Here is a 14,037-nt window from a genome sequence, read left to right as displayed (position 1 = left end):
TTTATTAAACAAACTTGCATGTCTCCCACAGTGCTGGGATTCTGTGGGGCTCTCGGCCATGGCGTAAACTACAGCATTATCTTTTCTGACCCTTGTCTATGCACCTAGATGCAGATTACGATTCAATCACATGATCCCGATGTTAAAGCAGAACTTTTTTTAAGCTTACATTCTACAAGTTAAGAGTGCACATAGTGATCCATAAATGAATATGTTTAACAGTGCTATGCTATGAAGGCATGAAGTGTGGACTGGAATACAACCTGTAGGTTTCAGCTCTATTGGCCATATATGCTTTCCTTCTTAGCAAGCTTTTATACTCCAGTGTTTCCAAAAGGAGAACTACTACAGAGAACAATATGGCCTCTCTATATCCAATTCTCATTTAATAGGCAGTAACATTTTAGACAATGTACACACGTCAATTTAATAGAACAAATGAGAAATGTAACACAACGCTGTTCAGTCCTATGGAAAGGGAAGACGGGAAGATTGGGAGTGGGAGGCACAGTCACCCACAGTCGGTTTAGCTAATGATCCGCTATGGTGGATGGCTGGGGGACCATTGTACCCATTTAGATTTTCACTTGAAGCAATAACTAACTGGGGTGATAACTTATTCATAATTATGAAAAGTACATAAAACGTGTAAATAAGAAGCATTAAAAGAATGATTATGGTAGCTACAAATCCAGCCAATTACATGCGGGACTCCTGGTAAAGAATGGAAGTGGTTCCTGTGGATCTTTCAGGGGGGGAACGAGTAAATCAATTCCCTGAGGGTAGCACCTTTGTATTACTACACTTATTCTGTATTACTACACTAAAGCAAGGCAACATTTGGATAATATGAATTCTAGATGATGTAAATGGAAACAAATTTATAATTGCGAATGCAAACTTTGAGCTTAACCCACAAGCGCCTAAACCTGGGACAAGTACTTTTAAGGACAGGTAGGTAAATGCTGACAGGTTTCCACACATGGTTTAAAAAATATATAACAATATACAAACCTGTTGGGTTCATAAGATTTGGCTGCACTGCAGGACTAGTTGGAGCAGTAACGTTCATCTGTGACAACATTGCTTTTCGAGGGTCTTGCCATGTGGTGGTCTGTTCAATATGGCTGAAAGAAAATAAATATGGCATTAGATGCATGTTAACAAAATATATTACAAGTATATTTGGTGAGAAAAAGTAAATATAGAGGAAGTGTGCACAACACAACTCAAGTTCACACAAAAAGCAGAACCCATCCATCACTCTACCAGGTTACAATCTAATAACCTTAAAATAGGTGGCATGTTGCAAAAATGGACCAAGTGGAACGTGGAAGTTGACCCCCCTCCTGCAAAAGAAGAGTTTATTCATAGGAGAAAAATATTCATAGGAGAAAAAAATATTTATTCATAGGAGAAGGAAAAAGGACTAAGGCACCACTGCTAACTGTAGTATCCCTGCTGACTACTATGTAAATCCAAGACGCAGAAGTGATACAATGGTCAGTGGTAAAGCACCCAGCAGGTAACGCGCTAGTAGAAACCCAAAGGGTCCGAAAGAAACAGCTCCCAGGGTCCTTTAACAGAGCAAACTTAATACCTAATGCACCAAATTGGTAAATGTCCCAACATTGCTTTTCTTTCACCGGACGATGGAGTTGTGTTAGAAATGAATGGTGGTAATAGGTGCAACCATGATATTAAATGTAAAACTGTCAATGTTTACAGCAAACTGGCACAACAATCTACCCACACAAAGTTTGTTCCTGCAAAATGTAATCTTTTCAGCTCAGGGAACGCCCAAACTTAAGCATACAAATGACTTTATGTAAATAGGATCAGACTCCAAGTACAAAGCTGTGTACCGAAGCTAGATTTTTGTTGACCAAGATTAAGGTTTGTGATCTCTGGTGACAAATCTAGTGTATGTACAGAGGTCCCCCAGTTTTGCTCAGTAATGCCTTACCCCTACGGGATCACTATACGACCTACAGACAAGGACCACTGCAATTTTCTTTGGAGAAGGATGCAGCAAGGTGCCTCCCGTTCTTCCCACCAACCCTTTCTTTAAAATGAAAAGTGTACGGTAGTTTGTTCCTACTGTTGCCGAGATTTACTAATTAATTGAAAACTAAAAAAATATTGTCTGTGTAGCTTTTATACAGAAAAGCACAAACTTCATTTATATATACCAAGCAAAAATTTTTGTTATTCTGTTTCTTTTTTGTTTTAACTTATCCAATAAAGCAATTAATGTCAATGAAATTTACAGAAAGTGTGCAAGACGGATCACCACGTCTAGTGACCGGTAAGCTGCAATATTACATTGTTATTGGACATTTTTTAGGGGGGGTTTGGACACAATTTACCCCAGCAAGGACACGTGTCACCAATTGTGGTGTGAAGAAAGCCTCCACAATTGCCACTAATGCTTCCTATGACAGGAGATGGTTTGCACATCTGACAGGACGATTTTAGAAACCAGAATCCAGTAAGAACAGAGAGAGCGTAAACTGGCTCTCATTTTAGTTTGAATGTTTCTAAGCAGTACAAAATCAAACTGCATTAGTAAAAATCTCACACACAGCTTTAAATTAGAATCCATGCCATATTTAGGAGATTAGGTACCAGCCAGTGCTACCTCCCACAGCCCATAGCCTGCACAGTTCATGGATTCAAATATTTATCACTCACGAAATTAGAAGCACCTCAACCACAGAAATGTTGTTAACTCTTCCGAGCAAATAGAAATATAGAAGCAACCACAGACAGATAAACTTGGTAATGTAAGGACTGTCCTGAAAAACAGATCCTGCCAACTGGGCAGACTTGGGAGCCCACACACAATGATGCCATCACAGAAGAAGCAGAATTGCAAACCCTTCACCCCTCCAAAAGCAATGTACTTGGCATGTTTCTGCGGCCGGGGCATATTTGTGCCAGAATGACTTGCCGAAACTGCACTATAGTCTGCTGCCAAATCAAAACTCCTATTCAGATCAACAACTCAAGCCGAAGGGCCCACCAGCCCATCCAGAGCCTCCAGGTACTTAAGTTGGAGAGCTCCCTTATACTGGGGAAGAACAACAGTAGTCCAAAATATACTGACTGCAATGACAGACAAGATTACGCAAAGCAGATCATCTAAAAAGTATAGAATTATGGAACTATGAATCACAGGCCTGGTCACCTAAAATAGCTTCCTTGTTGAGGACGGGTGAGCAACGCATCTACTTTTAAAGGTATACTATAAAAAACCTCTAATATTGACTTGGTAAACAAAAGCTTCCTTATCCCTGTCCTCACTTGTGGGACAAAGCGACTCTGTGGACACATAGGGAGCAAACACTGGCCTAGAATGAGTCAGTGTGCTCACAAACCGACACCACCGGCTATGGAGTGTTTAGGATTAAAGGCTTTTAGAATTGCTTCTCCACAGCAGCTTTATGTTCTGTTTGGTACAAAGCACAGGCAGGCCTTCATATGAAAACTAAAATCACTCCCATGCAGAACACGTGGTCCATGACGTAACGTGTCCCAGTACGTGACTAGGTTAACAGATTTCCATTTCGCAAAAGAACTGATGAACCTCAAGTTCTTCTGGGAAAAGGTTTATCTTCAAATTATTTTCCAGCCTGGTTTCTAAAATTGTACAGTAGTGTCTCTCAAATGGTTTAGTAAAGGGTATTCATAGAGTAATGATCAGACAGGTCCACAGGTACTCCTTATGCGTATTTAAGATATCCTTTCAGGCTGCCACTTCTCCAATGTGGACTCTGCAGGAAGCCGTACAGTACAGGTAGTCCACGAGTTAAGGACATCCAACATACAGGCGACTTCTAGATACGAACAGGGCTTCTCTGCTTGATGGGGGGAGTGGAGCGGTTTGCATACCTTGCAGAAGTCTTTTGCTGTTTTGTAAACTCTTGTAACTTCTTATTGACCAAGACAAACTCTGCAGTTGTTTCTTTTTGCATATCAAAGCACAGCTTGCCCTAGAAGTTAATGAATGTCTAGGCTCCGTAAAGTTTTTTTTTTTTGTGATTTACTCACAGTGAGGATTTTATACAGTAACTGACACCACGCTGCCCAATAATATGTTGTCCTAGTTGCATTTATTAAAATAACGTACCGGTTCCAACTTACATACAAATTTAACTTAAGAACAAACCTACAGTCCCTATCTCGTATGTAACCTCGCGACTACTTGTATAGCATGAGGGAGGTGGATGCATCGCTTCTTATATTGACCAAGGCTATGCATACAAGCTAGCTGGACAACACGGACAACTGCAATCAGCTCCGGTGAAAATCTGCCAATCTGTGCTGATCAGGGATAGAAAATGCTGTGTGTACAGCGATAATTGTTCTACTACCAATAAGGATGATATGAAAAGTTTCCAGCAAAAGAAATCTTGACATGTGCACATTGCTTACACTGTGGTTTCAATATAAGCTTTTAAGCTCAGTAAAAAGTCCTTTTTTCAGCAAAGTAGTAAAGCATAACCTAGTATAAAGAGGAACATTTTTTACAGCACCACCTACTGGAGCGAAAATAGTAGATACAAGTTATTTTCATGGAGAAAGAAAAACCCAAGGTAGGTATATTGTGCAACTTACAGTTATACAAGGTGTATTTTTTGTTTAGGAGGAGCAAAGGGCTGCAGGGAAAAGACTAGTGTATGATCCAGTTAAATGTCTCAGAGCCCATTCACTTCCACTTGTGATCATTGTCACCAAAACAGGAATAAGGGGAGTTTTGCCTATAAATATACTAAGCATTCTTTTGGATCTCACCATAAAAGGATTGTGCAGTCACCGTGTATGCCAAGAACATTTAAAAACGTATAAACTTTTTTGATGAAGGTACTCTGAAATAAAAAAAGCAAGTTCTGCTTAATATGTCAAAGTCCGCTTTGAGAAGAATTATGATCATTAACACACCATGTTCATGTGTATACAAGACATACGTAATAGTTACACATACGTACGCAGCACTGTAGTGCATGAGGCTACTAGCACTCCATTACATCACCATTACAATGGATGTTATGACGGCAGTCCTGGAGCGAGCAGAGAATGCCACATGTTGTTGGTCATTCCAGCACAGACTCCTCAGCGAGCTAGTGGTCCCCAGAGGCTCTGACTCAGCAATTGCTTACATGAAGCAAACCATTTGCTCTTTGTTGCTTTTCTTTTCTACTCTGCTGAACAAAGCCAGCACGGCCCTCCCTGCTATTAGTACACAAGAGGAACAGCTCTCCTTTTAAGAGGCCCCCCATGTGAAGGTTGTGGAGACCAGCCTGGAAAGCCTTGATGCCCAATTTCTGTGCCAATGGATGGTTCCCATGCAGGTCAGAGGATCTCCAGGACTTTAAACCTTAGGGAGCTGCAATGGTGTACAGTTACGGAAGATGCCACATTGAGGACCAATTTGTACATTAATAGGGTCATACAAGACACTCATCTGTTTCAATGAGAAAGGGTCAACCTCTATTGTTATCGTTGGATAAATGAAACACCTCCAGATACCAAGCTATGTGATAATGTCAGGAAGAAAATTTAAACGGAAAAACTTTTTATGATCTTTCCACCAAGAGGACTCATGTTCAAAATCAGTATTGAGAATATGAATGCCTTCTATAAACACACACTTTTCTAAGTAGAGACTAAAGTCTCGCATTGAAGAGCATTGTGTGTCTTATCCTCAGTCAAAGAACATTCTAATGGTGAACGAGTGCGTTTTTTTTTTCTTTTCTGTACACGGCCGTGATGTAGATCCCATGTGCCAAAGTCATCTCCTCCAAAGCTAGACACAAAATCCAACAAAAGTGGGCAAAAAGAAACAGTTATGGCACCTTTTTTTTGCCATAAGACCCAGAACTCAAAAAAGAATTTGCAAGGAAGAAACAGTTATGGCACCTTTTTTTCCACAATGTGCAAATATGCTCTGCACATTCACACATTGGCCCTGATTTAATAAAGTTCTCCAAGGCTGGAGAGAATACACTTTCAACAGTGAAGCTGGGTGATCCAGCAAATCTGGAATGGATCTGGTCCAGGATTGAAAACATTTGCTAACAAAAGCTTGACTTTTAGGAAATCCATTACAGGTTTGCTGGATTACCCAGCTTCACTGACAAAAGTGTATTCTCTCCAGCCTTGGAGACTTTAATAAATCAGGACCATTAAAATTGAAACCCTGTGCATGCAGGGTGGTGGTAAATTCGACCTTCGATTGGACTTCGATTTTTATTAAGATCGCTAAAAATGTTCAGGCCAGCCAATAAAGTAGTATTTTTACCATTTTTAGCAAAGGCCCATGGTAGCTGAGTTTGAGTGCCAGTAGCCACATGTAATACAAATTACCCAATCCATGCAGGTTTTAGAGCCATACATATTACACACATTCCTACATAGATTCAATTATATACTGAGAAACACGTACATTAAACAGATGTTCCATTTCCGGTTTCCAAAAGGTTTGCACCATGAAGACAAATACAGATGAAAAGACTACCATCGCTTTGAAATCTGAAGCATGTACTAGACGATTTAATGAATCTACCATTTGTACTCGTTTACGGTATGGTTATTAACATCCTTGTTCACCATCTTTTTATGATGGGTGTGCAGCAACTTTGCCTATGACTCCTGCCTGACAGCCGGCATGCATGAAGATTGCAGGGTGTATTTAAAAAGGAGGAGTCCATTAGTTTATGGTCATTTTTTTTTAAACCTATACAAACTGATGACTGCAAGCAGGAATTGTGAAATATTGCAATTATAAAAAAATGGTAAAAAACAGGAATCTTTTTCTTTATTAAGGCAGAGCCAAGCATGACATTAAGTAGCTGGTAGCAATCATTATCCTGTTGCCTGCCTTCTGAATTTTTGAATTTAAGCAACTAATAGAACGTCTGATCTATATAGAAGGAAAGGGGATGATGAGCGGAGAATGCACCTCTGCATCCTCCCCATAACAAATCTATAACACTCTGGCATGGAAAAACCCCAAAGGAGTTTTAGTCAAGGCAGTCACAAACAATTTTGTGTAAAAAAACTTCATCGTATGTAGCTTTAGATTGTGAATTTTCATAAAACATGTTTATACCGCCGGGGAGCAGAGGAAACTTTGTTTTCAGACTGCTCAGCTTTTGCGATTCTTGGGATGTCAGCCTTTTGCTGGGATTAAACGAACAATGGTACATTATGTGTTGAGTCAATTAAGCATGGAGGTTTTTACAAACTTGAGTAGCCCATTGCATGTGACACTGTAAATATCCCCAACACAATAATGTGGGATTTGTCAGTGGCATATAAATCCCAACTGCCAAGCTGCCTCATTGAGCGTCACTCCCATCTTTGCTGCCCCAGCATTTTAACGCTGGATGGATAAAGCTTTGCTAGGCAGACAATGCAGCACTTTTTTTCTTTTTTCTTTTTTTTTTTTTTTAGGAAAAAAAAAAAAAAAAAAAAAAACCTAGGTGAAATAAAATTGCAGGCTACCCATCGAAAGAGGCTTTACTTTTCAGCATAGCTAAAAAAAATAAGGGAGTCAGGGATTGATTCTAAATAGGTGGCCATCATACCGTCCATACCATGGAGTTTTCACAAGCAAATATGAAACTAGTCCTTGTCTTTACAGATATATACAAGAGAGGTCCCTACTGCAACTAGACTCCATATGGTACAATAACTGAATTTGACATGCATCCCATTCCACTGCAAGCTTGTTTTGGAATTCCTAAGCAGATTTTAGGTTGTTCCCACCATTAAAATTGAGGCACTAAAGTAATTCCAATAGTAAATCCAACCCCTTTTCTCACTTTTCTAGTGATCCAGAAACACACCAGCTCAAATTTGAATACCAGCCTTGCTATGGAGCCAGTACCAACATTTCCAGTGTTCCCAGAATTTTTGTTTTAGTCGGGTGGAAATAGGCTCTAGTAGGCGCGTGGGCAAAAAGTGAGCAGGGCAACAAGTGACAGTGTTTCCAGTTAATGCCAATAGCCCATATAGTATTCTACCACCCCCTATACTTTGTTCCAAATTTATAATGCCCACGGCATGTCCAATTTTTTCATCGTCTTTTTATCATGCCCAACTATCTAGTGCCCCTGTATGGGGAGCAAACTTTTCAGTAACCACCCAACAGCCAGAAGATTACTGAAAAGTGCACCCAGGTAAAGGGGGCTGAGGGGGGAACAGAAATTTCTGACAGCGAGCAATTATATTGCACCCTTTACGCTTTAAATGACTGGCAAATCAGAACATATACCCTATTTGAACCTTGTAAATTCCAATGCAATCACCTGCAGAATAGAAACACACCACAACACGCATTCCAGGATTGTCAGATTGATGACAACAGGGGCAGAGGAAGGTGGTTACATTCTGGGTAGAAAATTGGAAACAATGACATAAGGCTGTGTTCTCTGCATGTATCTCAAGGTTCAATTTTCATTTTAGACAGGACAGTATACCTTTAAAACTATAATGGTGATTTTATTGTGAAAAAAAAAGCAAACATACAAAAAATTAAAACATGTCAAGCACCAGGGACCACATATAGGGTGAACCAATTATGCAAAGAAATCAGGCGTGTTTAATAAGTATGGAACCCTAAACCTCAGCACTGCCTGAGGCAATGGGGATTTTAATTAGGAGACTCAAGTGCTTAAGGGAAGTACAAATCCCTGCTGTGTGATCAGTGGGACGTTTGAACAATTATTTTACAAAGTGATAAAAACCTTTACTGTAAATTTGAGTAGTTATATTTGATATTAAATTTATATTTCCTCAATTATTTTGCAGCCAAGTCCCAAAGCAGCAGTCACTGCTTTCTACAAGTCTATAAAGCAGCAAAGGTGACCTAGCATCTGCAAAGTACTTATAGGAAAAAGTTTCTGAAGGGGGTGATATGATGGCCAACGCCCCTTTTAGCCGGCTGTTTATGGGTGGTTACTGAAAAGTTGGGTCACAATATTGAGTCTGCCACCCGCCTACAATTTCTTCCCACCCTGCTTATGAAAATTTCTGGGTTGAACACTGAATTAGTGATGGTGGACAATTTTTATCCAAATCAGAAAAAAAAAAAAACTAAAAGGGATTTACAATTCACTGGTTGCAGATGTACTTTCTGCTGATCAGATATGGCACTGGAAGTAAAAAAAAATCGCCCATGTCTCCGTGATGACTACTCACAAAGATTTTTACATTGCATTTTAGATATGATCTCAAACCTGCTGAACATCTTTAAAAAGGCCAGTTGTGTGGCTTTTACAAATAATAATTGAGGAACATGACACAAAACAGGAAAGTCCGTATTTGCGTACCGACTCCAGGTCAAAAGGCTCAAAGAAGCCTTTTCCAGAAAATAAAACCTACAGTAGTTTTACGCATTGGGCTTGCATATGAAAAGAACTACTGAAGGGTTTAAATTGCAGTCTATCCAATATTCCGACATCAGAACCCATATATTCAAGAATGTTTTGTAAATTGTTTAGTATTTTTATTGTTGTAGACTATTACAAAATTAGCTGTACATCAATTTTATGGATTCTGTTATACCATTTTAAACTATATGTATTCCTATATAATATCCCACCACCAGTGTTGCAGGATTTTGTCTAGTATTATAAAGGAGGTAGCATTGTTGCATGTTATACTATTAAAATACCTTTTCCCTTCATGTAACTTTAGTATTTTTTGGAAAAGTGGCACACCAGTACGTGTATAAATGGGTGTTAGGATACATACACATCAGATAATTCTTGTTAGATCATCACCTCAGCGCTGATATCGGACGAGAATCTGGCGTGTGCACAATGCTTGTTCATGGACCTGTCCTGGAGGATCCATGAATGGCGAACGATCGTAATTAAAGTGTGTACTGTATGTACAACCCTCGTGTATGCATCGTTCAGTCTTTTGTCGTTGGTAAGGATTTTTTGGGATCTTTTGCTATCCTTTCCAACGACAAAAGACTGAAGGACGCATAAACGAGCACTGTACATGCAGCACCATTGTGCTCTATGAAGGGAGCGGGGGAGAACGTCTTAGCAGCACCCGGCTGCGCACTCTCTGTACAATTACTGAATGTGTGTACGCAGCCTTAGGCATACACATTGGCTGTTTTCAGTCACATGGTTTATTACTTTTTCCTGTCTGTCATATTATTTTGGATTTTAGAAAGGAAGCTTGAGATCTCAAAGTACACATAGTGGAAGATATGTAATCACATATAGATAATGACTAATGGGAACAAATCCAAAATTTAGCAGTACCGGAAGTATACTAGTCCGTACAAACCTCTATCTTAATATACAACCTAAGCGAACATGGTAAATCAGCTTATATTTTTAGAATTTACTTTTCCAGCCCTGTATACCATGTTGGGGGAAGAGTGAGCTGACTGCAGAGATTATTTCAGCAATTCAAGTCACTGAGTGTCCATCAACACCACATTATCAAACCAGATTAAAAGTTCACCTTTGTGACCCTGCAGTGGCTTAAGCTTTCCTTTGATGGGAAAAGAAGGGCTATTACTGTTTACTATTTATCCTGCACACAAATGGCCCAAAGGAGACTGTTTTCTTTCAGGGCAAGAACAAAAGGGAAATGGGGAGTGGAAGGAGAGGTCAACTGTCTAACAGATCTCTGCCAAGACACCTAAATTACACTGCAGGGTCTAATTGAAGGCTGCTGCATTGTCAAGAGATACATGGCTACAAGCTAAAGAACAGAGGTGCGAGTTATTGGGCAGATAAAAGGCCCGTGACATGAGATTGGCAATTGCCAGCAGGCGGATCCAACAAAAACTCATCCCCAATCCAGAAACCAGCTGCTTATGGTTATTTTTTTTTAAAGCTTTCCTGCATTTATGTAGTATACAAATGGTACTTTAGAGGGAACTCTCAACAAGATATAAAACACCCAAAAAAAAGTAACATCTTTGCTTGCCAACGGAGATGTGAAATACTCATATTAGTTGGCCTACACCTGCTGTGCTCACATGGTATAAGGAGGGTGATTTATGAGATAACAGCACTTTTTAGAAACACCATACCCCTACCACACCCCTGCATGCTTTCTGTATTGCTAAGCAACAGCACCGATACGGTGACTCACATTCGAGACCCTTCCCTTCATGCCAATCAGCTTACACAGCACAAACGCCAACTTTTATTTGTGTGTGGCAACGCAGCATGAAGACACTTATAGATGTGGTCACAGACAGAGCAGGTAGTGGGAAAAACTAACTTCAAAGTTGTATCACCGAGTTAATGAGAGCTCAAAAAAAAAAAAAAAAAAAGGAAATTTCCTGGCATATTGCCTAAAAAACCAAATATTCTAAATACAAGATAAAATTAAAAAAGGGGTGAATGCTTTGATTTCAGTGCAATATGTCGTTAAAAGATGGACAACATTTGGTGGTAAAGCTGAAGTTTCCTAAGGTTTTTTTTTGCTTTCCCAGGTTACTCCCTCAGTAAGTCAATAAAACCAGTTTTTATTACGTACCTTATTTTAGGACTAGTAATAATAGACACTGGAGATCAGAACAAGGGACGACATAGATTTCATTCCAGCAATTTTTCGGGGCCATAATTAAATATATTGGATTTCGTGTGAAATACAGCCAGCTGTACAGCTACAACAGAGTCCACAACTGAGCCACTGGGTAGGTGGGCTGTGCTCCTAAAAAAAACTTCCACATCAGACTGGTGTTCGGTTTTAAAATAAATCATTGTAATTGATGTAATAACTGATTGGGCTAATTTAGATACAGGAATCAATGCAAAGAGGACACAGGCAGCCTCCAATGAACTGCCAGCAAAGGTTCCAGGAGCACATGACGGGCATTGCTATGACTCAGAACTGAATCACACTTTGGGATAAACACATGTGGGAGATAAGTGGCCTTTGGAGGTTATGTCTCAATGCCAAGCTGTGCTGTGATATGTTATTTTAGAATTTAAAAAAAAGATAACTGCATCAAAGAGTTGCAATGGTACAGTCATCAGATAGGGCAGCCCCGGGCAAAAGGATGTCTGAATCACTTGTCTACTAGCCATTAAAATTAAATGCAACTATACTCTGTGGTGAGCTTCTGCCTTCATCAGCGAGTATGAACAGCATAGCATACTTGCTGATTTTTGCAGACTTACTAATGAGCAGCCACCCTGCAAAGGGGACAGGTCCAGCTCTGGTCAGTGATGCATCAGAGAAAGCCGCCATCTTTGTCGCTAACTCCACAGCAGACTTTCGAGAGGATGGCAATTCTATCTGGCCATTGAATGACCACCGATGCTGTAACTACTACATGTTACATTGGGTCTGATTTATTAAAGCTCCCCAAGGCTGGAAAAGAGGATACACTTTGATCAGTGAAGCTGGGTGATCCAGCAAACCCTGGAATAGATTTCTTCAAAGTCATTTGCTGGACCAGATCCATTACACCAGGGGACCCCAACCCCTGGTCAGGTGGGCCGGCCATCTGACAGCTAGGCCGCGAGAGCACAGAGACCAGCAGTGGTCGGTGGCTCAGGAGAATATGCATTGCAGGATCCGACATGCGATGGGAGAGTAAGAGGGTTCTGGCATCATGACGTTACTCAAGGAGAAGATTCTTCCCCTTTAAATGACACATGGTTCCCCGTACATGCGGAGTCCGGAGTCCACAGATTTAGTGGTCCGTGAGCTCCAAATGGTTGGGGACCACTGCATTACAGGTTTGCTGGATCACCCAGCTTCACTGATGAAAGCGTATCCTCGCCAGCTTTGGAAAGCTTTAATAAATCAGACCCACTGTGCCTGGTGGCTGACTCTGTATGCAGCACTGCCACACACAGAGCCAAGCTCCCCAATATATAGCACATGCACCCACAGTGTAAAGCCAAAACAAAAAGCCACCAGAAGCCAGGGCTTTGTTCATTGGAGGTTTAGTGTTCTGCAGCTCCAAAGGTGAAATTGATGGGCTGATGACATGGATTACGCTGACAAATACAGCATAAGCTAGTGACTTAATAGATGCAAAATGTAATTAAAAAGCCTTATCAGGTAAAAGGTAAGAAGAAAAGAAAGAACCTTGTGTTCCAATATCACCAGAAGGTACACTTCAGGATCCCCGGATTACAGACAATAGGGAATGGGGTAGACTGGTATACTACAACAACACCCAAATAAAATACAACAGCATACACCCTCACAGCTTAGATACAGATCCTGACCTTAAATTTAATGCAATGCATCCTCAATTTCTATATAAGATAATGTATCTGCAATACTTATATTTATGTATACAACTGCTTTGAAGCTTCGTGATCAGATTGCCATAAAGCAGGATTTTTTTTCCTGTGCAAACTGGACCAAAGTTTTCTAAAGGTTCCCTTTCTGCATTTGTTTAGAACACAGAAAATACCATCAGTCTGTGTCATCTTTACAGTTTGAGGCATCCATATAAAACCAGTTTACAGTTGCAATGGATGTGACACCTTGGTGTCGGCCAGTCTTGGCACAATCACATGATGTAACCGTACTGACAACATTTGTATCTGTCCTCTGAATGACTGCAGTTATAAACAAACACAAATACTTGTGATATCAACACAAGCCATTATCTTTCACTGTTCTACAATCTTTACGTTGGGCAGAAAGCTGAAGGAGAACTGCATTGTTTAAAACGTTCAGTCCTGGCTCATGGCAGCCAAAGTAACCTGCAAGTCATCAAATAAAAGAAAGCTTGCATTGTGTGACCCTCAAAGCTTAATTAGCAACAGGATACAAGTCCTCTGCACACACTTATCTGTGCATCTGTAAATCCTTCCCTGGAGGATAGGACCATTCCCAAGAAAGCCATGGGGACCTACAGATCATCAGGCGTTTCACAGGAAAGTTAGACTTTTTAAAACTACGCCACACTATTTCAAGTATTTGGCTATTTTAGTCAAAGATCAGCCTAAGTAGAGATTTTCTAGAAAGGGAAATCATAAATAATTCTGACTCATAATCAGAATCCAGAATGTTAAAAAAAAA

At 40.2% G+C, this 14,037-nt stretch overlaps 1 protein-coding gene across 5 annotated transcripts in view; it reads right to left on the bottom strand.

Moving 5' to 3' along the window:
• Positions 1-14,037, bottom strand: part of YAP1 (Yes1 associated transcriptional regulator) — a 41,686-nt gene that overhangs the window by 13,587 nt on the left and 14,062 nt on the right. For all 5 annotated transcript variants that reach the window (XM_072402933.1, XM_072402946.1, XM_072402953.1 and 2 more), the window contains exon 3: positions 1,015-1,127. In XM_072402933.1, the coding sequence (XP_072259034.1) occupies positions 1,015-1,127 (113 nt within the window). The remainder of the gene's footprint in view (positions 1-1,014; positions 1,128-14,037) is intronic.

Source organism: Pyxicephalus adspersus, chromosome 1, assembly GCF_032062135.1.
Source record: "Pyxicephalus adspersus chromosome 1, UCB_Pads_2.0, whole genome shotgun sequence".
NCBI lineage: Eukaryota > Metazoa > Chordata > Amphibia > Anura > Pyxicephalidae > Pyxicephalus > Pyxicephalus adspersus.
The sequence above is the reverse complement of the archived record's forward strand: the minus strand, read 5'-3'. Positions and strand labels throughout refer to the sequence as shown.